At 36.2% G+C, this 24,579-nt stretch overlaps 4 protein-coding genes across 10 annotated transcripts in view; 2 read left to right on the top strand and 2 right to left on the bottom strand.

Annotated features, from left to right (window-relative positions):
- Positions 1-462: 462 nt before the first annotated feature.
- On the top strand, positions 463-7,176 carry LOC108730517 (transcriptional activator GLI3). The gene is made up of 3 exons (XM_018460266.1): positions 463-2,393; positions 4,897-5,040; positions 5,129-7,176. The coding sequence occupies exons 1-3, from the start codon at positions 2,014-2,016 to the stop codon at positions 6,375-6,377; spliced, it is 1,773 nt and encodes a 590-aa protein (XP_018315768.1). The 5' UTR covers positions 463-2,013; the 3' UTR covers positions 6,378-7,176.
- Positions 7,177-9,179: 2,003 nt separating this feature from the next.
- On the top strand, positions 9,180-11,113 carry Atg5 (autophagy protein 5). The gene is made up of 4 exons (XM_018460267.1): positions 9,180-9,449; positions 9,570-9,775; positions 10,129-10,451; positions 10,900-11,113. The coding sequence occupies exons 1-4, from the start codon at positions 9,294-9,296 to the stop codon at positions 11,010-11,012; spliced, it is 798 nt and encodes a 265-aa protein (XP_018315769.1). The 5' UTR covers positions 9,180-9,293; the 3' UTR covers positions 11,013-11,113.
- A 161-nt stretch (positions 11,114-11,274) lies between these two features.
- The window catches only part of LOC108730519 (uncharacterized), an 18,007-nt gene continuing 4,702 nt past the window's right edge, over positions 11,275-24,579 (bottom strand). For 2 of the 7 annotated variants that reach the window (XM_018460270.1, XM_018460274.1), the window contains exons 2-3: positions 11,547-11,716; positions 11,275-11,481 (exon numbers count right to left, since the gene is read on the bottom strand). In XM_018460270.1, the coding sequence (XP_018315772.1) occupies positions 11,284-11,481; positions 11,547-11,642 (294 nt within the window). In that variant the 5' untranslated portion in view covers positions 11,643-11,716 and the 3' untranslated portion in view covers positions 11,275-11,283. Of the gene's footprint in view, positions 11,482-11,546; positions 11,717-11,888; positions 11,927-12,039; positions 12,235-12,594; positions 12,953-14,331; positions 14,580-24,579 lie in introns of those variants that run through there. The other 5 variants (XM_018460271.1, XM_018460268.1, XM_018460273.1 and 2 more) reach the window with 5 other exon arrangements.
- Positions 20,088-24,571, bottom strand: LOC108730516 (uncharacterized). The gene has a single exon (XM_018460264.1). The coding sequence runs from the start codon at positions 23,837-23,839 to the stop codon at positions 21,197-21,199; it is 2,643 nt and encodes an 880-aa protein (XP_018315766.1). The 5' UTR covers positions 23,840-24,571; the 3' UTR covers positions 20,088-21,196.

Below are 24,579 nucleotides of genomic sequence, written 5' to 3'. Positions count from 1 at the left end.
GAGAGGAGGGGGGGGGGAAGATTTACAGTTTTACTCATATAAAATATAATTTCATTTCAAAACTTTAATGTGATTTACTAATAATATAATTTTATTGTTTTTGTCACTATTTCCTAGAACATCCAATATTTCTAAAAATTAGTCTAAGAAAGTTATTAGTTAGAGACACTATTAGTACTAAATAATACTTTCATAATACTTTCATAATACTAAAATAATTCTTATCATGAATCTTGTAATATATATAATACTCTTGGCTATATATATATATTTTATAACAAATCACTGTTCAATTAGTTCCACGTCGAAGTGATTTGATTTGATACTAGCTCGTTTGTAGAGACGACTGTTACGAAGCTGGCGAATATGCGACAAACTGTTATCAGTCTTCTCTCTTCTGCGCTAGTGAATCTCATGGAGGGGCAATAAAGCGATACCGCGACAATATATAAGCTTGCACATTCGTCTCTGCCATCAGTTTGATATTCTCTCACGTTTTGTTTTGCTGCAGAGTTTGTACAACATTCTGATCACGTCGAACTTTCATTTCGAACATTTGAGCATAGATAATTAAGAAAAAAAAAAGTACGGTAAATAAATATAACTATAGATCTTTCAGCGTGCTTATAAAGGAGCTAATCAGGACGCAGCGCGCTACTACAGTTCAATCAGAATCAAAAGATTCATTGTGCTTCATCCTCGAACTCTGACTGCGATTTCTACGTTTTCTTCCTCTTCCTCTTCGACGCATCATTTCTACCGTCAGTAAGCGTGGCAAGCAACACGCAACCAAAAAAGATGGGATTCTCTTAGCATTGATTGAATCGGTTCCGCAATTATTTATCGATTAAATCGTTCATTATCTTCTAAATAAATCGGACTCATTGAACTTCAGATACTTTCAATCGTTATTAGACGACTCAAAGTTACGAAAACTGTTTCCAGAAGTGTGACGGCAGTGTTTTATAATTCGTTCACCGCGATCGTCCAGCCCAGTTATGTTCTCGATCAAGTACAGCAAGCAATTTCTGAGCTACCGTATACTCAAGTCCAACCGGTTCAAATACATCTGACGATACGGACTCGGACTACGTAGTAGAGGGTGTGCGCAAGGTGGTGTGTGTGTATTGTACTGCGGGCGACTTGTCGTACCTACGGTGTTCAGGAAAACAGAGACGAGGGTGCCCCAGCAAGACCTGGAAAGTCTTGTACTAAAATCCAATGGCCGAATCGCTTTGTACGACGACGCGAGCTTAAAGAAGTACATCGGACGGGAACGACGCGACAGAAAACTGACGTCAAAAGTCGCTAGTGAGGAGAATCTTTCGAAAGCAAGGGGTATACGAGAATTTGGAAAAAAAGATCATTGTAAAACAAATTGAATTGGTAATGATAATTGATAATTTCGTCGTCGAGGATATTTTTAACCGAAAAGAAGATATAATTTTTGGAATAATTTTGCGAAAAAATCGATATAGCGGAGAAAATCTGATTGGTAACGACGAATTATTTTATTAACAAAAAAATTTTTGAGCAAAAGAATTAAGATTGACAATCAAGACTATAAAATTGTGTCAAGCCGTGAAAGGCTGTGACAGTTAATGATTTCGTTGTTGAAAGGATTGTCAAAAAAAAAAAATTGAATATTTATCATTAGCGAGACGAAAAAGTTCTGAGGAGACTCTTTGAGGAACAGACAGATTTATCTAACGACATCGCTCAAAAAATGCGCTTATGTATGTATGTCAGCTTGTGAAAAATCATTAAAGCAATTAAAGATTGAGCGGCAAAAAATTAAAGTTGAATAAATAGAAAACGAAATCACTCGGAAGTTTTTTGAGAAACGCACCGAACGCGACTTTTCATGACCATACGTGCACATTCACGTATACATTTACACGTACCCATCAGGTCTGCATAAAACGCGAATTAAACAGAGTCATTAATTAAAACGACGATCGAGCAAAATCTGCACGTCTTTGGTGAAATTGGTTGAAGTCGAAGGCAAAAGTAATGAAAAAAATGATCGTTTATGTTCCGGGCAGAATGCCAACTCACGTTGGTCCCTACGGCGCCGCTCGTTACCCGGGCACCCTGCTAGGAGCTGTCCCGGGTTTTTACAGCCCGGTTTCCGGCTACTCCACCAGCCCGGTCTCGAACTATTACGGGAGCCTTCAGCCACCGCTGGACCTTCCGGTTTGGCCGCGGAGGATGCCGGCCGAGGAGGAACTAGGTGCCTCACCGGCCGCCGGTTTGACCGGGCTGGGGGTGTCTCCAGGCACCCTCGGCAACGGCGGTCCTCCGAGTCCGGCGCACAGCGATTCGGACGCGTCTAGTTCGAGTTTAGAACTGGGTACTATCAGGACCGGCGAAAACGCCCAATTAAAATGCAGGTAAGAAAAAAAGGAACGTTAAAAATTTACATTACTTGTACAATACTTGCGTAATGAGACATAATATAAAAATCACGAAATGAAAATTATTAATGAATTATTGAATATAATAATTTAAATATATATCATACATATAAATTATTAATATATGTTATAAATTTGATATATATGTATATCAAATATATATTTACGTATTATAGATAAGAACTATATATTCTTAAATATTTCCGAGACGTCACAGATCGCTGATTGACTCGGGTATTGCATTTTGATGAGTACACTGCGTTCAATATTATTGTTGATAAAAGACCAATTAAGATAAAAGTAAGAAAAATAATACGTATTATTTAAAAAAATTCAGTACCTTCATTAAACGTCACCACAAAAGTCAATATTTCTGCTTCAGTTAAATTATTCAAATCACATCAAACCCAGTATTAGTTTAGCACTTGTTTACGATTTAGAACGTATGGTACAGATAGCTTCCCACTCCAATGCCTCAAGATATATGGCGTTATCTAAATGCAACACAGATTTCTTATATCGGTATATTTGAATCCTGATTGACGTCGTCTTGTCTTATCGCAAAACAAGCAATGTAATCCTATCAAGTTTTCTATTTATCTATCCTTTCCTTCTGTTCAAATTTATCCGAATCAATTATTTTATCTTAATCCGCGCTTACATTTTTTCCACCTGTCTTATCTTATCTCTTTCTCACCTTTGTACCTTAACATTGTTCAACGTATACTTTTCTAACGACACGTTACTTTATCTGATAAATCTATTGTAAAGTGAAATAGTAAAATAATGTGCTTCACGTTCATCATATTTTTATTATCAAGGATTTGCCACAAATAATACAATCCAGATGATCAAATGTCGTTATCTAGTTTCACTTTGCATTTTGTCGTAGACATTGTTCTTCTTAAATGGCGCTAATCTTTCTCAATATATGTAAATGTGTACATGTCCATAAGTGTGCTTACACGTTACTAGTTACATACCAGTTACAGCCAGTTATCTCGGCTGATATCATGGAGGTCTTTATTGCTTGGATACTCGAAGAAAAATTTGTAATTCATCTTGACAAGTGCAGTTACCGTCTTAGAACGTCCGAGATTAAGAGCTCGACTCGCGGACTCGTTTTCTTCCTTGCGCGTTTTCGCGGAATTCAGATCTATCCGGTGCTCTCTCCCTGGGGACAGCTTACCCTAGGGGGAAGAGGATCAATATCTCTAATGGTAAACAGGTTTGCGACCGGCTTAGTTTATATTCAAAGTCTATGCGATCCCGATAAAATTTAGACTCAGCAAAAGGCGAAACGATAGCAATTGCCTTCGGATAACGAGCAAAAGAAGGAAACTGTTAACTTAAAACGATGAATCATTGACTGCTGTATGGTACATGTCTAAAAAAAGTTGTCGTTATAAAAAAAATCAATTAATTTTTTTATATGCATGATACATCGAATTTCAATATTATTAACTCAGTGTTATCATGCGCAAATAAAAAGTAATAAAATAATAAAGAGAAGATCTTATTATCGCGAAGTTTTAGAGAACTTCGATTATCACAAAGAAATAATATGTTTCACTCGGTGTGCACGTGAAAGCCAGAGCACTCGCTGTGATCACTGCGAAGAATATTATTCTTTCTATCAAGGCACCATTTGCTTATTTTATAAAACATATATTTCTAAAAAAAATAGCTTTTTTTTTATTAATGTACGCAATTTATTTATCTTAACGAAAAACACAATTAATCAGAATCATCTTATATAATACATTATTTTGAGATCATATTAGGTAACGTAAGATTAATTTAGAACACACAGAGCTGGGATTTAGTTGCACATTTCGGCCGATTTTCAGCTTGGTTCCTGCCCCTCACTTCACCAACCCGTGTGCCGATCGGCATTTAAGCTGCGCGCGGTGAAGTGAGGACCAAGCTGAAAATCGGCCGAAATGTGCAACTAAATCCCAGCTCTGATTTGGAATATCTTTAATGTTATATATTTCGAAGATATATTGTATAATTTGTATAATTCTTGCTACTTGTGAGTGAAATGATTGAAGACAAGACCGATCCGAGTGTTTGGCCAATTAAACCGTTCAGAATTACCTTGATCCACGACCTCCTATGGACATATCCGTGTCTCTTAATTGAAAGAATTCGTTGTCGTTCACAGTATAGTACCGAACTTTAGTCTGTCTCTTGCAATAAATTAGTGTCAAACGGCGGCAATTGTAAAATGGATGCAATTGATATCAATTGGACAAGCCAACAAACGTTCACGTTTGTGACGCAAATTATATTTCGATACTTCTGAGCAGCGTCAAATGGCTATATTTACTTATCATGATCGATTAGTTCCGATTTGTGATTTCGCAAAGTGATAATTAATTAAAAAATTGGACAATATATAAAATTTGTTGAGTTGTTTCTTGACGTTACATTCTTCCTGTTAAAAGAATTAAATTGTAATATTCTTCTTTTACAGATGGCAAGATTGTGGTCGATGGTTCACGTCCCTGGAACAACTTGCAGGACATGTTGGAAGATTGCACGCGGCGCCTGGTCCACGGGGTCTGTTTTATTGTGGATGGGAAGGATGCGCGAGAGGCGAGCGTGGGTTTAACGCGAGGTAAAATTTTTCCAGATGTAATATTATGCGCGCGTAAGACAGCAATTACTTTTGCATTCTTGATGAACACTGTATTTCTCTCGTGCAGGTACAAGATGCTGGTCCACGTACGGACGCACACGAATGAGAAGCCGCATCATTGCTTCCAGTGCGACAAAAGTTTCAGCAGAGCAGAGAACTTGAAAATCCATGCACGTTCTCACACTGGTGAACGTCCTTACGTCTGTCCTGTTGAGGGTTGCAACAAAGCTTACTCGAATTCCTCAGATAGATTCAAGCATACTAGAACTCATTCCGTAGATAAGCCGTATTATTGCAAGGTTCCGGGTTGTCCGAAGAGGTATACCGATCCATCGTCTTTAAGAAAGCACGTCAAGACCTATCGCCACTATGTGAACAATAATGACAAGGTGCAGGAGAAGAGCTTTGATGATAACAACATTCAGGAGAAAAGATTCGATGCTAATTCGCCTGACAAGCAGAGCAGTAGTGCGCATTCCGAGTCGGATAAGAAGGACTCGAGTATCGAGAGCAGCATGTCGGGTTGCAGTCCGAAGACTAGCAATAGCTTTGAGGAACAGAGGAACTTTGTCGAGTGGAATAACATGTACAACCTCCAGGAACAACGAAAAGAACAGGAACAAGTCACTCCACCGAAGCCATACGAGCAGGATATAAAGATCTATCCCAGGATGTACGACGAAAGTTACATCATACCGGATAGGATTCAAGTGAATCCCATGTACTCTGCTGGTAGCACTATCATCAAAGATTGCTCTGTAGCTTCCTCGTCGCCTCATACGAGTCCGGGTCGAGTGTCCGATTCGTTGCCGCGTATTGGAATGCAGTCGACGCCCATTAAAACCGAGGAACTCATGGAGTACAGTGTTACCAAGACCACTACGGTAGATTATAGGAACATCGAATCAATCGTCAACAGTACACCTTGCAAGAAGGAGAACACGGTCAATTGCGATCCAGTGAGGCATTCGGTAATCAAGCGTGCGGAGGATCTGAAGATGGAGATGGAGCAAACGCCGCTCAAAGAAGAATTGAAAGATACCAACGTCGACTGTTGCTGCCGGCATAAATGTTGTGTCCACAGTAATGACAGCATCTTGCAGAAGACGAAAATCCTCTCAGATCTCATTCTTAAGACACAAAATCCGCTCTTTCGACATCTATTGGGTTCAGTAGATATGCAGTATGGGCTAGAAAACATGTGGAGTAATATCGTGGATACCAATAACACATGCGGCCAAGACCTCAGAGTAAAAAATGAAAACGTCACCGAGATAGAACAAGATCTGCCACTGGACTTGACGATTAACAAATAACGAACAATTAGCTGTCAACATACCAAAAAGCTCATATTTTGTCAAATAAATTTTATTTTCATCAATTGACAAAATATGAATTAAATGAAAACGTCATGAATTTTAGACGCAGTCAATCAATATAAGGATTAATTGAACAAAAAGAATAATTAATGTATCACTTAAATGAAAACTTTCGATCGCATTGAGAAACCAAATATATTTTAAAACCTTACAATACGACAAAGATGACGACATAGACACAATCCAAGATTGGACAAGAATTTGCTCAATCCGTAGTTTATCTAGAGGTAGTTGCACTTATCGTACTATTCATTAGAGGTATAATTGGACTTATAAGTGCAACTCGACAACTTTAATTTAATCAATCACTTGGAAACGATATTCCCGCTTTCAAATTAGTTAAAATCGGAGATCCAACAATGAAAGTTAAACTGGGGACTTATTATAAAACTGTAAATATATTTGAAAAGTACACATAAAAGTGCGAAATAATTGGCTCTTGCCCGGTAATTTATCTATTAGAATTGAATTTCAAGAGTTATAGTTTTTATAATGTAAGACGCTTAACAATAATCATATTTCAGTACTCTATGTAAACAAAACATATGTATCATATGTATATAGAAATTCATATGTATGTATATGTATGTGTGGCGAGTCAATTGATAAATAAAATAATATGTGTGTGGAGTTAAGTACCTAGAAAACATTACATACATTGAAGCGTCAAATTTTAACTGACATCTTTATGAGTTATATTTACATAAATTAGCTATGTCATATATTTTAATCGACAAATGTTACAATGTAAATATTTGTATATGCTCCAAAAATGTCTTATAAAAAATAATATTTAGACGTCTTTTTAGAAATTCTGAAATGTGTCTTTTGAATACACGTGTTGTCTGAGGTGCTTTTCTCTTTGCTGAAACATGTTTAACGATGTGAATTAAATAAAAAAAAAAGATTATTTATGTGTTGTTTATTCTCTTTCCTTCATGATAAATTGTTTGCATAATTATTTATAGCTGCTTGTAATGTAATTAATATAAAGATGAAAATATTATAAAGATATTTATAAATTTTATAAAGTCTTATGTTTGAAGCTAATGAAAAATGTTTGTAAAAAGAATTTTTTGAATAAAATGGTATATTGACTACATTAATTTAAAATATTATAAAAAATTTTAAAAAACATGAAACGTTAGTGAAAGGAAAAAACATAGAAATCGTAGCTTTCAATATCAATGCTGTTATTATCTTTTTATTTAACTTGAATATCTAAAAATATATAAAAATATTTCTAAAACGTGTTGTCGGTAATTGTCGACATGATTTTGTTATTGATAAAAGTCTGAAATTTCCCGAAAATCAACCAAATGACAAAAAAGATTATATATTGTCATTAAAAATAATGAAATTATAAATTACATTTCTGCGATGAAACTTTTTTTAAGGAATCTTTTGAATCAGTAGATAAGCTTTTTACATTATCGACTACAATAGATTTATTGATTAAAACGAATACGTTATTATATATAGTATGATCAAAAAATTTGAATGTATAATATCCGATAAAAATTATTCTGAGAATTTTTCATATAATTTTTCAGAATTTCTGAATAATTTTATAACTTTTTAAAATATTTCTCAGATTTTTTATGTAAATTGGAACACTTATATATTTAAAAATAAGTTTATGATCTTCATTTTTTATTCATTATAGTAAAAGAGAAAAGCTTATCAAAAGAGAAGTCAAGAAAATTTTATATATATTTATCATATTTGTCGTCAGATGGCAACTTCATTCGTGTTGAGTAGAGAGTTATGCTGGATTCACACTGCATCCGATTTTCGTCGTACGACGCTCCGCATTTTTTCGACGCTCTGCATCCAATCAGAAAACAGGATTCCGATAATACGAAGCAAAATTCATCGGAATCCTGTTTTCTGATTGGTTGCAGAGCATCATACGACGAAAATCGGATGCAATGTGAATTCAGCATTAGGGATCCATAGACGCGGTGCTCAAGATTCGAGATGGTCGCTAATAAGCTAGTGCATGAACCAATCAGAGAGCCGTATTAGCATTTTAAGACTGCTTGAGATTAAGAATGGATTATGAATTCCGGCCTTAGAGACTCTCTAAATAACCGGAATCAGACTAGGCATTGAAAATTGAGATTGAACATTGAAAGATTGAAATTTGACCAAAAAATATCTAATTTTAATTGTATTGTTGACATTTAAAAGTAATACGAATATAGGTATGCAAATATAAAACATAAAATTGAAGAGAATATTCAACGGCTGATAGAAGAAACTCAGATGTGTTCTTGCGCATATATTTATCGTTTCTCAAAAGAGAAAACGTTAAAGTGGGGAAAAGCTTGCGGAAAATCAGTTTTTATTATGATATAATGCCTAAACTATGGCTCCTGCATACTAGAAACGCTTACCTTTATGCAAGAGTCTGTGCTGCGGCCATAAAGCGGGGAGCACAGACTCTTACATAACGCATAACACGTAATGCATAAGAAAATGTACCAATCAAAGCCGTTTCCTTCCTTTCCATGAAATAAAGAATTCTGATTGATTGAATTTCTTATGCATTACATGTTATGCGTTATGCAAAAGTCTGTGCTCCCCGCTTAAGCGTTTCCGCGTTCAGTGTGCAGAAGCCATAATTCAAATAAACGCGGCAACATGAAGGTATATGGTGTCATGTTCTTATTGGCTGTTAGAAATATATGCGCAAGAGCATATCTGAGTTTCTTCCATCGGTCGTTGAAAATTCTCTTCAATTTTATGTTTTATGACAAAAACATAACCTAATAGTAACTTCCCGACTGTTGTCATCAAGTCGTATTTTGATTACAAATGTGTTAGATTGAGTGCAATATTTTTAACTCAATGGCAAATGATCGGGAGGTACTTCGGGAAATCTGGGACGGAAAGATCCCAGTCTGTTTTACTCTCAACTCTGAAGAAATTTGCGATTTACAAGGACCAGATCCATTTTACTTGATGGTACCTAGATTAAGTTACTTTCCACTGTGTACAGAAAAGGTAATAAGTTTACAGCACATTTTATTATATTAAAATTTTATTATTTATTCGCATATAGCTCTATGAATATATGAATAACTGATTGAATAATTTTATCTATAATATTGAATATTGTTTTAGGTTCGAAAACATTTCATACGTCATATACAAAGTGACAGTAAACAAGAGCATGAGATGTGGCTGGAATTTAATGGAATACCATTAAAATGGCACTATCCAATTGGTGTTTTACTAGACATTTATTTCAATGACATTCAATTACCTTGGAACATTGTCGTCCATTTTGATAAGTTTCCAGAGAATGTTCTAATGCACTGTCAAAACAAGTACGTAATAACTCGCCAGAAACTGGCAAAACAACTGCAGAAACAATTAAACAAAACCTGTTGGTATAACCTGATGGCAGATTGGCAGAAGAAATCAAGAATCTGCACTGTCGCTAAATATTTTCAAGACTTGCTAGGTACTGTCTGTTTATCGCATGTAAAATTTGTCGGGCTTTTTGTATAACCAAAGTTTATATAATCTGCTGCCAATCTGTCGAGTTTATATAATCTGCTGCCAATCATTTTAACATTTTGCTTACAGGAAAAATTTTTATGTAATAGCATGGTGTGGCGATTTGTTTGCTTATTTGACAGTTAGACGATATAACTGTAACGTTGTAATATAATTTTAGGGAAATTGTAGAGGCACATTTTCTCTCTTGTATAAAAGAAGCTGATGTTTTGAAACATAGAGGTCAAATCGTTTCTAGTATGCAGAAAAAGGACCATACCCAACTATGGAATGGTATTATGAATGATAAATTTGATCAGTTCTGGTCTGTAAATGGTAGGCTTATGGAAACCAGTACTGAAGAGGGATTTAAATATATACCTTTCCGTTGTTATACAAGTGAAGATAAATACATACAAAGACTCGTAAAACCAATGAATGAAGAAGGCCAAAGAAAAACTTTGAAGCATTTGTTAAACGAAGTGTTTCCGGATCAAGAAAATGGTACTGTTACACGAGTTTCTCTAACTAGGAATATATCACAACTGTCTGTATAAAAAAATACGTATCTCTTAAATTTTTGTTTTATCAAATATTTTAAGAAGAATTTTACATTATACATAATTCTTATGATTGGATTTATTTATTATGTTAATGAATTTTATAATTTCTAATTTTATTTTACAATATTAATTTTCCGTCAACATTGATAATGACCTGATATTGTGTCGAAACATTTGTTTTATATAATTGTTTATTTTCATCTTTATTTTATGTGAGTCAAATTTATATTAAACAGTTTGTTTTAGGCTCGTAGCCCCTTTTTTGTTACATTATTTTAAAAAGAATCAGATCAGTTCCGGACAGTTGCAATATATCTCTTATAAGTATTATGTACATACTTTGATTTATTTAATAAAATTGATACTTTCTAAGCGATTTTATTTTACAGTTACAGTGCGTACCCATGGTATTATACCACCGTTCGAGACGCCGCTTCAGTGGATGTCGGAACATTTAAGTTATCCAGATAACTTTCTACACTTAATTGTAGTCACATCATAATGTTTAGAGAAACAGATAATTTCATTATTAATGATGAAAGCGTTTTTCTGTGATTATTCTGTTTTAACATAATTTATATTGTTTTATGGTATATTTATTTTATAAAAATTTCTTCCCATAAAAATTCCATCTGTAATAAAATCAATTTATTACAGAACAAAGGCTGTAATGCAAAGGGGAAAAAAATATATTTACCGATATATTGAATCGCCACTGTTATGTTAATGAAAACTGTGTTTATTGAACAAATAGTTATAACATTCTTTACTCGTTAAGTTATCGCGCATCTTTCATCTAGTTTGTGATATTCTATCGACGTTCGCGAGGATAAATGAGAATTCTGCATAATCGTAGACTCTGATTTACGTATGATAACGGGGTGATTTCCGTTGTTACTATATTCCATTGTTCTGCGACTGTTTCCAAAACTAAGGTAGCTCACAATTTCTTTCTTTTTACTTTGTTGCTCCTGCAATTAAAAAAATTCTCGATTAGAAACTTATTTTATTTAAATTTATTCGATTTTTTTTTTACTTTAAATATAATCATCGCGGTATCTTGATATCTTTTATGAATCTCTTCCTTGCTCAAGACAATGATCACCTCTGGAGATTCATAACACGCAGTCATTTATATATAATATAATTTTGTTTGCATATTCAACATGTACTTTCTCCACAACGTTTACATCGCCTCCTTTATACCTGTAATTATAAATCTGGTTAGCAGCAGTTCTTCGAATTTGACATTTATCTACTACGATATTTCTAAACGTAAGATAATTTTAATCGAGGAAAAAATATATAAGTCGATAGAGGTAAATTCGGTGTTTAATATCACGGCAATATAAGAGCAATGAAAACAAAAACACTCAACAGAGAAAGGAATTGAAGGGAAAAAGAAGGTAGAGAGGTTTTGTCAAGATAAAAATACATGCATGGGGCTAGCCTTTCGCAAACGGTAATTTTCTCGCCGTTGCGGGAATTGCGAACGACTCTGTGAGACTCCCTTTCCTTTTTCTTCTTACTACGCGACATCAAGAACACGTGTATCATGGAGACAGGCTTTTGGAATACGAATGCGCTTTATAATTAGCCACCATCGCGAAATTGAGCATCTCTCCCGGTCGAGTGTTATGCGCCTGAAGGTCTCTTAGACAGAATTACTGTTCAAACGTGATACTCGTTTCGATGTCACGTTTGAAGATTATTCTTGTCTCGACTTGTATACGTATATCTCTGCATATTGACTTTTTTTGCGATTCTATATATCTTGACCCTCAATCATTGAGTCTAACGTAATCGCGATGACGTCAGTTGAGTTTAAAGCTCAAAAAACCAATATCATATATAATATTGTATATCAATAAAGTGGAGAGCATATCTATTGAAGTGGAGCTAAATGGAGCTCTAATGCATCGTTTAAGTTATATCTTTAATCTGCAATCGGGAAGAGAGAAGGAACACTTTATGTGGGACATAGAAACCGTAGCCCTGAGGTATCGCGATTACTAAAAGATTCACGAATAATAATAGTATTTGACAAATAGCGCGTTGTGTTATGCCAAGATCGCTAAACTGACTCTGTGGGGATATATACGGATTTCTCATTTTGTGACACACTTCCTTTTGCCGGTTTTCTACCTCAAATCACAGCGTTCTTGCCTACGAAAATCAACGGTCCGTACGAGATGTGCTAAAGGAATAATCGCCGAAAACTTTTGTCTGCCCACTGCACCATTTGCCTGTTCCGCAAACAGAATCAGAGAGCCACATCGGTTCGGACGATGTTGGAGCAACGCCAGAATCTTTTCAGCTTTTGTATTTCCGGTTGGAGAACGGACTGAGAGGTATTCCGGGAGTACGGTGGAGTATCTAAATGCTACTCGGCTCGTTATTGTATTCTTAACGCTTTTCAAGATACGTATATAATGTCAGCGATTGGAGGACTTGGACTTAAACCGCTTAGAAGTCGAGCAGTTTAGGTACGAAGAAACCGTTAAGTGCCGAGGGAAAGCGGAGATCGGCATCGTCGCGATTTGATCTTCATAATATTATACGCTCAGAATGTTACATTCCAACGGAGTCATTTTTTTTATCGTGCCACTGCACCCTTCCTAATTGCGTTGCACCAGCCGGTGACATTTATTGGCGTTGATTGGCGCGTTGCAACAGTCATTCTTCGATTCAAGGTCCGTTTAGCGCGTATGCGGTGACCGTAATAAAAACGGGTAATGTGGTTATTAAAACTGCAAGACTTTGATGGATCTTCCAAGAAAACGTATTCTTAATTTTTCTCTAAATGGAATTACATATCACTAATTAATATGTATTAATATATGTATATAAAATATTAATATAAGTGAGTGAATATTGATATAAGTGTGTTTTAAAATTTCGTGAGCGTTCCTAAATAAGAAGGAAGAAATGTTCATATAAATATTAAATCGTAAATTCATTGTCGAAATAAAGGACACAAATACAGTACTATTTGTAGTATCAAATAATGACTTTGTTTAAAATTTTTAGATGGATATTTTTTTGTTTACAAGAAATATTCAAAATATTTATTATTTTCCATGTATTATTCTCTGTTATTTTCCATTATTTTTCGTGCCTGAGCACGTACCTTATGTTTATAGGAACATTTGTTCCTTCTGTTTACTCAGAAATACGCTCGTGAAATTTTATAACTTGTGACTCATCTTTTATATCACAACAATACGCATTTCTTCATATATTTAAATTAATTTGTTAGTTTTAGAATTTATGAATTTTATACGATATTTATGAAAATATTGTGGAAAATTTTTATAAAAGATTATGAGCTCTCTGCTTTATTACATGATGAAAACCTCGAGATATTATGTAGCTAATTGTAAGAGATCGATCAATTGTCCCACTGACGTTAAAGTAGCGATCTGTGAAACTGAGCTCTGGCTTCCATTCTTTTCGTTGCTGCACGCAATAACGATTGCTCAATCCGCTCAGGTGCATTGGCACCAAGTCATTTACATTGCGACATAAAGCGAGAAATTCTTTATCATATTCGCTAACTCATAGAAGTTTTATCATAAAACAAATATCAAGGTGTTTTTCATTAAAATAGTCATTAATCAATGTTCAGACTTGTTATCGTATCATTTTATATAATAAACTGCAAATAAAAAGTCTCTACGCGACTAATAATTAGAAAATACATTCATTAATGTTTTATATACTCCCTTCTCAAATAATTAAGAAATAAATCATTAACGTTTCATTAACGTTTTATTACTTTCTTATTGGATAAATGACATTTACTGGTTAATCATCATTACCATTAGCTGCAGAGAGTCGGCGTGCTGGTATGGAAATGTGTGTGTCATTCAGAGTCCATATTTTCCTTTCCTTTTAATAGTGAGCGTTTTATTCCCTGTTACCGGACTCGCAACGATAAACATCGGTAGTAAATCATGTATTTGCATAGCAGGAATTCACGGTGCGGTATGCATTCTATATCGTTGCTTATGAGAGATTTGAACTCTTGCGTATGTAGACAACTATGATACAAATTATACATGCATGCATATTTAAATCTCTAAAAAAAAAAAAGATATTGAGATTATTTACAAAATTAAAGATCACGAAAAATTTACAAGAGAATTTATACAGAAATCGCGAGAAACAAAGCAAACGTGCGCGAAAGCGTTCTCCACAACACTACGATATGCACGTGTGCGTGCATGTGCCGCCGTATTACGCGAAATTGAGCGTCCGATGCGTGCCTGGAGAGCCTAACGCAATTTACGCGATGAGCCTGCGGTTGCACGAGCTGCCAATCCAATCGGTCGCGATAACGAAAACAATGCAATCGGTGCATCGGCGCGGGATATCGGTGCACGAAGACCGAACCGATGTGCGTGAGCCTCCATGACTTGGCTCGCGCTTATCTCCATCGCGCCTCTAATCTGCGCGGTGAGAGGAGAGCCGGGGTGAGATATCGAGACGAACGAGCGCGTTCCTCCTCAGGAACGCAGTCTACAACTCGCAAGTTGCTCCGCGCAGGTCGTGCGCGAAATTACGTAAATCACTAATTGCGAGAGGAGTGCACAGTTCCAACTAGATGTTTCTTAAGAACTGATTTCCTCTACCCGTTCTTTTCCTACCAAAAGCGGTTGCAATATCGCTAGAAACGTAGAATTTTCTGAAATATATGTCCTTTTAATAACAAAAAATTATAGATATTACGATCTTCCTTTGTCACAAAAACAATTAATCACTCTTAATCAGAAACTATTATACATAGATTGGAACGTTTGTAAGACAAAATTAATTTCATTGAATAGATTCACAGATGGCCTTGATATTATGAGATAGAAATTGACGTAATTGTTTATCAATATTACGACAAAAATATTTTTGAATGTGAAAGGTTAAAGCGACGATAGGAAAAATTTAATTCGTAATATTATTCGAAATTTTTCGATTTATCATTGTTCGTTGTTTCATGACCCAAGCGGAACTATTGAATCTTGAATCAATGTAATGAGAGAATGGAACTTTTCTCTCCCATACTGCGTCACGTGTAACTACTGAACTACTCGTGGCAGGAAGATAAATGCTTGTAAGGTTTGTAAAATCGCGTGAGAGACCTCGTGAATCATATCAGTAAAAGAAAGAGCTATTGCATCAAATGTACTAATGCAATACTCTTTCTTCGAGCCATTTGATAAAATCATGTCTTTTTAGATAAAAAAAGACACATGGCTTCTCAGAATCTTAGGAAAGATTAATAAACGTTGCGTATAGATATGATAGTTAATACACACCGCCGACGATGTCCAATAATTTAGTACAAAATATAATAACTCATTATACGCAATTGAAAAAGAAATCAAAAACTTGTAATATACTTTTCATCGTTGATCTCAATAGTACTATGTTAGTTTATATCAACGAAATAATCTCAAAACGATTCATTTAATCTACTTTTTCAAGCAAAATTTGGAAGTCCAACAAATCTCATTATTCATATACATTATATTTTGATTATTTCAAATTAATGATCGTATCAAAATAATAGCATTGCTTCCATTCACATTTCTTTACGCTAGACAATATTTTGTAATATTCTGTAGATTCGCATCCGATAACAAATGACAATTGCATGTGTGTAACCTTAAAAAAATTAATTTAATGAGTAGGGGCAATAATAACAGGGGGATTTGTTTTAAAATAATCTCTTATATTTTCTCTCAAATTCAGTAAAGATTCTATATTATATAAAGCGTGTCAAAACGTTGTGAATACCAAAATGGGCATTTTTATATTATTTGACACGTTTCATACAATCTATAGGCATATGTGTGTGTATATGATACAATATTTAATACAATAATTTTTACGTTTTTTAACATACAAAAAAAGGATTGGTATCTCAATGCCTTTCTCTTGCACTCCTCAGACACTAAGATCATACATTTCCACTCTCGTTCTCCGATACTCTGCTGTGGATACTCATACGTACACACACACACACATACACACGCACGCTCTTTCTTTCTCTCTGTTTTTCTTCATTCGTTTCCTCTCGATAAATCACAATGACGGATGTGGTTATTTCAGACAAAAGTCGATAATAATGAGAAAAAAGCGTGTTGTAAAATATAGAATTAATAATATTATCGTAATCGTTTGCAACATGAAAATGCCGATAAATTGTTCGATTCTATGACTGTTGCGTTTCTGAGCTGCCGATTATATCGAAGAAACCACGTGCTTTCTTTTTTTTTCTTTCTCGATGTTGACCACGGTATGTACTAATAAACGCAAGATAATTTGTCGATAAGCAACACAGCGTCGAATAATCATGGAGTCTTCGGCTGTGCGAATTACATCGATTGCACGCAAGAGTGCGACGAGAGAAACAACATTTTTGTAAAGTATGTGATCGGGAAGGCATAGAGATGACGACGCACACGAAGTTTCTTCGTGTCATTGCGATACAATAGAACAATAAATAAGGAATAGTTGAAATACTGATATTGCGCGTGAGGAGGGCACACACACTGGTACATTATTTCCGTACAATTTCGTACAAATACAATACAATAAATACATATTCGCTCATCAGCGAAGGATACTTGGCGATGTTTTTGATTCTTGATTCCTCCTCACGCTAGAACCGTAAGGCACGAGTAATTCGAAGGCACCTGACAAATTTAGAGGCGCATTTGTTGTTGTAAGTTGATTGTATCAAAATATAATTTTCGATATATATCATATCTCTATTAAGTATATATGTATATATGTATATATGTACGTATGTATATGTATATGTATGTGTATCCACTTAACATTTTTCATTTATTATATATACATATACATATATATATATATATATATAAAATTTTTTTGTATATGTACAAATATGAACATTATGCATACAACATATTTACTTGTGTGTCGTACGGACTATAAAACGCGGGGGCTCGCCCACCAGACTCCCCCTTTTATGCACTTAAAAAATATTGCTTGTATACGCTTTATGCCTCTCGTTAACAGACTCTTGTGGGCTACGGCGTGTACGTGATATACGTACTACACACACAAATATAGACGCACCCGAACGCATTCGAATACACATGCACACAAAACACTCCGGTGTAACGACTTATTTTTCATGCGATCAAAAAATTTTGTTCGTCAGTCATACAACCCCTTATTATGTATGTATTATGGCATTATATAACTTATTATGGCTTACGATTACGCTAAATTTTTTTATTGTACACTGCCGCCTTGACCACTATTATCGCGATCGTGAGCAAGGCACAAACCTATTTTCCTTATTTTATCTTTTGATCCTCGAACTTGATTGGCGAATTGCTCTATAATAAAAAGAGATATGTATCTTTACGCACAATAATAAATTAACGAGTTAAACATTTTCAATGTGCATTTTTAAAAATACGAATTATTAAGTAAAATAACATTAAGTAAAATTTATATTTCTTCCTATTTAAAAAGAGATATAAAAGACAGAAATATTTCTGATTGCATGATATGATATGTTGCACCACGGGATTGTAATTATAATTATCATGTCGTAAATTTATTCGTGAGACGATAAATTAGAGCTCGGTACGAAGCGATCGCACAGGCAATCGCGTTGGATAATGCCGCACCATGAATGAGCTCGATTAAGCGTGAATATTGAAACATTAACGTAACTGCCCTGTCTGCAACAGTGATTTACAAAATTGCCCTTCTTGCCTGTCGCCTGGCAACCGCTTGATTATTTAGAAATTCATCTAATATCAGTTTCCTTGCCTATGATAATTAAAATATCAGTAATATGTATAAAGCTACAATTTCATCACTATAATTTCTTTTGCTTTTAACATTTATTTTAAGTGCGACGTAAATATTTCAGAATTTCATCAACTGATGAGGAAATTGAGGAAAACCCACATTACATTATGATCGATATCGTAAGACTTTTCCGGAAGATATCTCTTACAATCTTATATGAGTTTTCTTACGACCAATTAATGATGATTCACAAAAGTTTCCCTCTGATAATTCGCCAGCAAAGTCAGACATGAAAGAAGTTGCTTATCTACTCGAGGATCATAATGTATCTCAATCTCAGTGCATTGGGAACGAGAGTTCATTCATACTATGAAAGACATTTACCTATAACTGTTACGTCTGTTCGACTGTCTCCAATTATCCAAGAATAGAAAAAATAAAAAGTTCAGGATTAGAAATCTGAGCTGTCTAACTTTAAAAATAAAAAATTTTGAGAGTATAAGGATAATTATGCAAAAAGGAATACATCTATTTAAAAAATTCATTCCTATGTATGAATTAATTGCGCAAAATATAAAAGAATATATATACATATATATATAAAGAATCTTATTTTTTAATATTTTTTTAGAACAAATGCTGTTAGAATAAAGAGAATGAAGAATTATATAATTATATATTAATTTTCATATTTTTAAAATTTCAACAATTTCTCTACCTCTGTAAAGAGACAGTTGAACAGAGATATCATTGATTGTCAAAATACAAACATTTGAATATTTAAAACGATAGTACACACTCGCCATGTTCGTTATTTATTGTTCATATGATATTTAATGACGAAGTTGACTCGATGATAATTAATGTAAACCGATACGTAGCTTTCTACGTCTAAATTATCGGTGTCGAATACAAAGGAAACTTTTATAATTTGAATGTGAGTTGTATATAAGTAATATGAATAATAATCAACAATCACTTCTAAGTTGATCTATACTAGATACTAACATTCTATTTTAGATAATATTATTCTATAATATATACTTTTCAACATTATATAATTAATGTATATATACCGGGGTTTGTCTTATCACGCACGATGTCTCGTACGCACAATTATATAATTAAAATATAAATATATTACATAAGGCACGTAATTTTCATTCAGAGCCGTTCTCGTGTGTCTTTTTAATCTCTTTTGCTCACCTCGTCTGATTTTACTGTCAACTAGCATAGTAATCACTGTTGTTTTGTGTCCGACAAATATGCAATGACTTCCTGTCATTAATATGTTTAATCGCATGACATTTTCGTCATTTCCCAGCAAATTAATTCGCAAAGAGCGAGGTGCACAATGAGCGAATCCTTTCGGGCTTTCTATTGTGTCTATTATCTTCTAAAAATATTAATATATGCGCTGTTACAAGTACACAAATATATAATACGTCTTTATCATGCATGAAAAACGATTCACATTTTGTCTTAAACCGACAAAAAGAAGGCACGAGAAGTGGTCTCTGCGGAAGTGGTTCATTTTGTTTCAAATTCCCATCTCATAGTTTTTTTTACTTTTTTTTACTTTTTTCAAACGGAATTATATAAAAATAGATTATTTCTCCCAAAGGAAAAAATATTGATTAAACTCTAAACATTTTAAAATAACACTATAATACATGTATTCACTAAATTCATCGTACAAGTCTTCGATGATTCAATGTCACATTCTTACTAGTTTCTTTAAATATTTACATTTTTATTTACATTTTTACAGACAGGCCATTAAGTGAGAATAATGAAAACAAGAAGTAGACAACAACTGTCAAACAATGAGAAGGGAGATGACAAAGTTTTATTGTATAACATGGTACGCGTGTGATATGTGCGCACATGGAAGAAATTGTTTGAGCAATTAAGTGATTTCTGCAGATCGAATGCATATTCACGATCAGTGATGAATGCGATCGCGCGACCAGTTCGCGGAAAGTTATGGGTGGCATGATACCAAGAAATCGTGCGATCAACGCCCCGTCAGCGGATAACTTTCCATAGAAAACAAAATGGAAGAAACATGACCTAAAAGTGTTGTTTTTGTTTAATGCAATGCATCTGTACAGCACAATATGCAATGTCGATATTAAAAATCGAACTAAAAATTTGTTTAGATAAATGCTAAGCTAAAAATATCTTGCATATGAGATTTTTGTCTGTTTTATTATATATCATGTTGCAAGAACAGATTCATTGCATTTCACGGTACTTCTGCTTAAACATTGCTTTCCGCGAACTTTCTTTTGATGCAACGCAATGGCTGCGCGCTCTGACATAATTCTATAATTATAGCAAACGAATTCGACCTTTAAACGGCCTAGCCGATAACCACCTCTAATCTCGATGATAAAGTGGTGAAAAAAGATCTGCTAGGATATCTGTACAATTTTTCAAAAGGAATGAGCGGATGGTGATAGAGGGGAAAAGAGTCAAGCAGATCTGATGAAGTTAGAAGAAGACGCCAGTCGAGGACACGACCATGTATGATCTCCTTCCATGCCTCGGGTCGTCCAATGGCCGATTAAGACTTTATCTCGATGTATAACGCTGTACTGACGATCCGTGGAAACGATAAGTGCTTACGTGGTCTGCTACGTGTAATAGATCACGCACCAATCGATCTTTCGCCGGTACATTCTCACCCGAGAAACCTACCAGTCTGATTTTTACGCCCCCAAGCTAATTGACTATAATGCAATCCAATCATTATCGTGTTTTTTTTTACTTTTAAAGAAATATAGCCACATAGGATGAAACAAAAGAAACAGGCACGATTGATGATTGTTCCAAAAGTCTACGGTTTTCTATTATTAACGTTTAATCATTAATATACAAAAAAAATTACATGTAGAGTGAGGATATGCTAACAAACGCATTCCTCTGCGAAAATCGATTTGTATACGGGTCTAAATCATATCTCCAGGGCACTCGCAAATTAACCTCATAATCATAATTGTGACTTTGATTCTCATTGAAATTACAAATTATCTGGCAATCATTTATATCATTACCATTATTGTTATTGTTGTTGGTATTATGACTGTTGATAGAAGATAAATCGCGCTGGACAACGCACTTCTTCATGGGTTTACTCACTGGATTATCTAGGTAAGGCTTGAAAGTGATGGCATCAGGATTATTCGAAGTCGATACAGTACTGATTGATTTTGTAACCAATTCCGTTCGAGAGAGTTCCTGTGTTGATTTCCGTTTTACAAGACAAAGAGGCATATCCTGAGGCGGTACATCGTCGTCCATATCTGGAAACCTTTCGCAGAATCTTTTCGGCGATGGCATCGCATCGTAACAGCAAGCAAGCATGCAATGTTGTCTCTTCAGAGGTGAAAATCTTTGCTCGCATCCTTCAGAAAAGTTAGAAATCACGGAATTTGCTCTAGGCGAATTGCAGTATGTTTTAATCGAAGGCTCTGTGTAACAGGATTCTCTTAAAGACAGCTCTTGATAAGAAGATGTCGTCGACATTGTAGTATGACTATCTACGGAGCAAGATAAATTACAGGGCGCTACGGATTCTACTTCAGAGGATGGTTCTATTCCAGTGCAGTGTTGATAATTAGAGGGATGTTGAGAAGAAACGAAACCAGCTTCGCCAAGGATGTGCGTTGGCAATAGTTCATGTTCAATCTCAAGTCGGTCATGTAACAATGAAACATAATTCGTAACTTGTTCTAGCGAAGTGTAACTTGTTGTAGTCAAATCCAATGGTGAGTCATTTTGGGTAGGACCCAATCGTTGACGTGAATCTCCTCGAAGAGTTATTTCATCCCTGAGATCTGCCTCTTGTTCCAGCCATTTCTGTACCTGACGACGATTTATGCCAAATTTTCTTGCGGTAGCTCTTTGATTTCTTTTTACTTCCTCATCCCGATGGAAAGCGTCGAGAACATCGAGTTTAAAACTTAGGGCAAATGATCGTCTACGAGTAAAATTGCTAGACGAATTCAAGCTGTTAGAGATAATGAGGGGATCTACCTCACTATCCGACCAGCTACTTCTAGATCTTCCAGCGCTAGAACAATCACGAGGACTCGAAGGCAAGGAGTAACTATTGCGATCGTACATAGGATTTACCGATCCTGAACTATCTAGTGACGACCTGCCAACAGGTGGTCGTTGATAGTCAACGCACGAGGATGCAGTCACTTCTTCCCCTTCGATGTAGACCTCTTCCTCATCCAAGTGCACTTCTTCTTTGATCAACGTCTTGCAATATTCTGTCTCCTCCTGCATTTCTTCCTCTCTCTTCTCTTCGGTATGCTGCGTTGTCTCCTCCGACTTTCTCTCTTGCTCGTGCAGGAGCGATGGGATAGGCTTCTCGGAATTCAACGGACGGCACGTGTGTGCGTGCTCATGCGCGTGCACGTGCAAATACGGGCTTGCAGGAGCTCGTGAAGAATCAACAAAGTGAACGGACGACGAAGAGCCACTGCTATCAACGCCTTGATGCGATACTGGCGAGAGCAGGGCCCGTGGGCCATTGGGAGAACCCATCGATTCGTACGGCCCTGACGTCGCCGCTGTGTCTGGACTCGCTGGCTCTGTCTTTATCATCGACGGCGCTAGTAGCAGGCTGTATGATCTCCCGTCGAATGAATCGACGTTCCCATAACTCTGCTCTCGTTGCTGCGGATGATGATGATTCGGCGAATGATTACGCGCGCTATTATTAATATCGTTCACGTTGTATCGATGTTCTTGATGTGGGGAATGGTAATTCGTCAAAGTTTGATATACCTTCACCTCATTCCTGCCACCGAACGTTGAAGCTGCTTCTGCATCTTGTTGTCTATCTCCGTTCAATAGGTAGTAATTACGATCCTGATCCACTTGCGCATCTGAATATCCATGAATGTCTGGTATGTGAACTCTATCTTCGCGTTCTTCGAATAAACGAAGATGTTGTTCCGATGAATATTCTTGATAGTTCACAGATGTTAAACATACGGGCACCGTGCTGGTGGTAGTAGTTTGAAGGCTATATTGGGGCGAGGAGGGTGCACTACCATGCGGAGGATGAGAAGGTGGGGGCCCTTGCTGTGTAGTCAGCTCGTCGCCGTGCTGTCTGGCGAGGTTGAGGTTCAAGGCCGGCGTTGCTGGAATCACAGTACTCCCTGTGACTTCCGTCACAGTATCCGTTTTAGAAACACTCGCAGAAGAAGCAGTTGCTGATGAGACGGCGCCAGAATTCCCATTTTCGACGCTATTTCTGAGCTGCTCCTCACATTGCAGCCATTTTTGTATTTGACGACGGTGAATACCGTACTTTCTTGCAGTAGCACGCTGATTCTGCCGACAGTCCTTGTCGTGCCTGTAGGAATCCAGAACCTTGATTTTAAAAGCTGTTGTAAAGATACGTCTGGTACCCATAACGCCCACAGATTTTCGCATATTCTGCTGCTGATGTTGTTGATGCACTGATTGCTTTGAATGAATCATTTTCACTGAGTTATCTTCACTGAGCATCTCACTCACGTCATGAAGTTTTTATTTAAAATATTATACACACATAACTTTGTCGCACCTGTAGCAATGGCCGTCACATCAACCACGAGTCCGAGTATAATGATGATGCAGGTAACAGTTACTACGAATTTCGAAACCGGCACTGTCAAAGACGCACGAGACTACCTTAACGCTTAACATTGCACGATGCGATCTGACCGTGCGGCGCCGGAGTTCCTTTTAGGTCTTGGATGCCGTAACTAATTTTCATCCCCACCGACGAGTCTGCCGCTGCTTCTCACTGGTCTTTCCCCTCCGCTCTATCGCCATCTCTTGCTCTCTCATTCCTTCGAGTCTCTCTCCTTGCGCACTCCCGGCCTCTCCTCTACGTATCCCCACTCGCTCGTCACTTCTTTAGCGCTATCTGCGTTCAATATATCACTTTCATCGTTTTCTCTCTTTTCATCTAATAGTCGCCCCCCTCGACATATCATTGCCCCATTCGTACAGCACGCTAGTCTACCGCTGAAGGCGGCTACCAGTCATTCTTCTTTCTCTATACCACCGACCTAACCTCCTCTCTTTCTACAGGATCTCTCGTCATTCTCCCTCGATCTACCTAACTGCCCGCAAGCATAGACACCCCATGTCCTCTCCTTTCTCTTCCCTTTCACACCTCAGCGCCGTAAAACTCCGCCATTTTGTGGACTTACTTCCGTTAATGACGCGCGCGGGAAACGTCACGCCGGCGTGACGACGCT

The sequence above is a fragment of the Mycetomoellerius zeteki genome, unplaced genomic scaffold (genome assembly GCF_001594055.1).
Source record: "Mycetomoellerius zeteki isolate Tzet28-1 unplaced genomic scaffold, Tzet1.0 scaffold93, whole genome shotgun sequence".
NCBI classification, from domain to species: domain Eukaryota; kingdom Metazoa; phylum Arthropoda; class Insecta; order Hymenoptera; family Formicidae; genus Mycetomoellerius; species Mycetomoellerius zeteki.
This window is presented reverse-complemented; position numbering and strand designations above follow the sequence as displayed.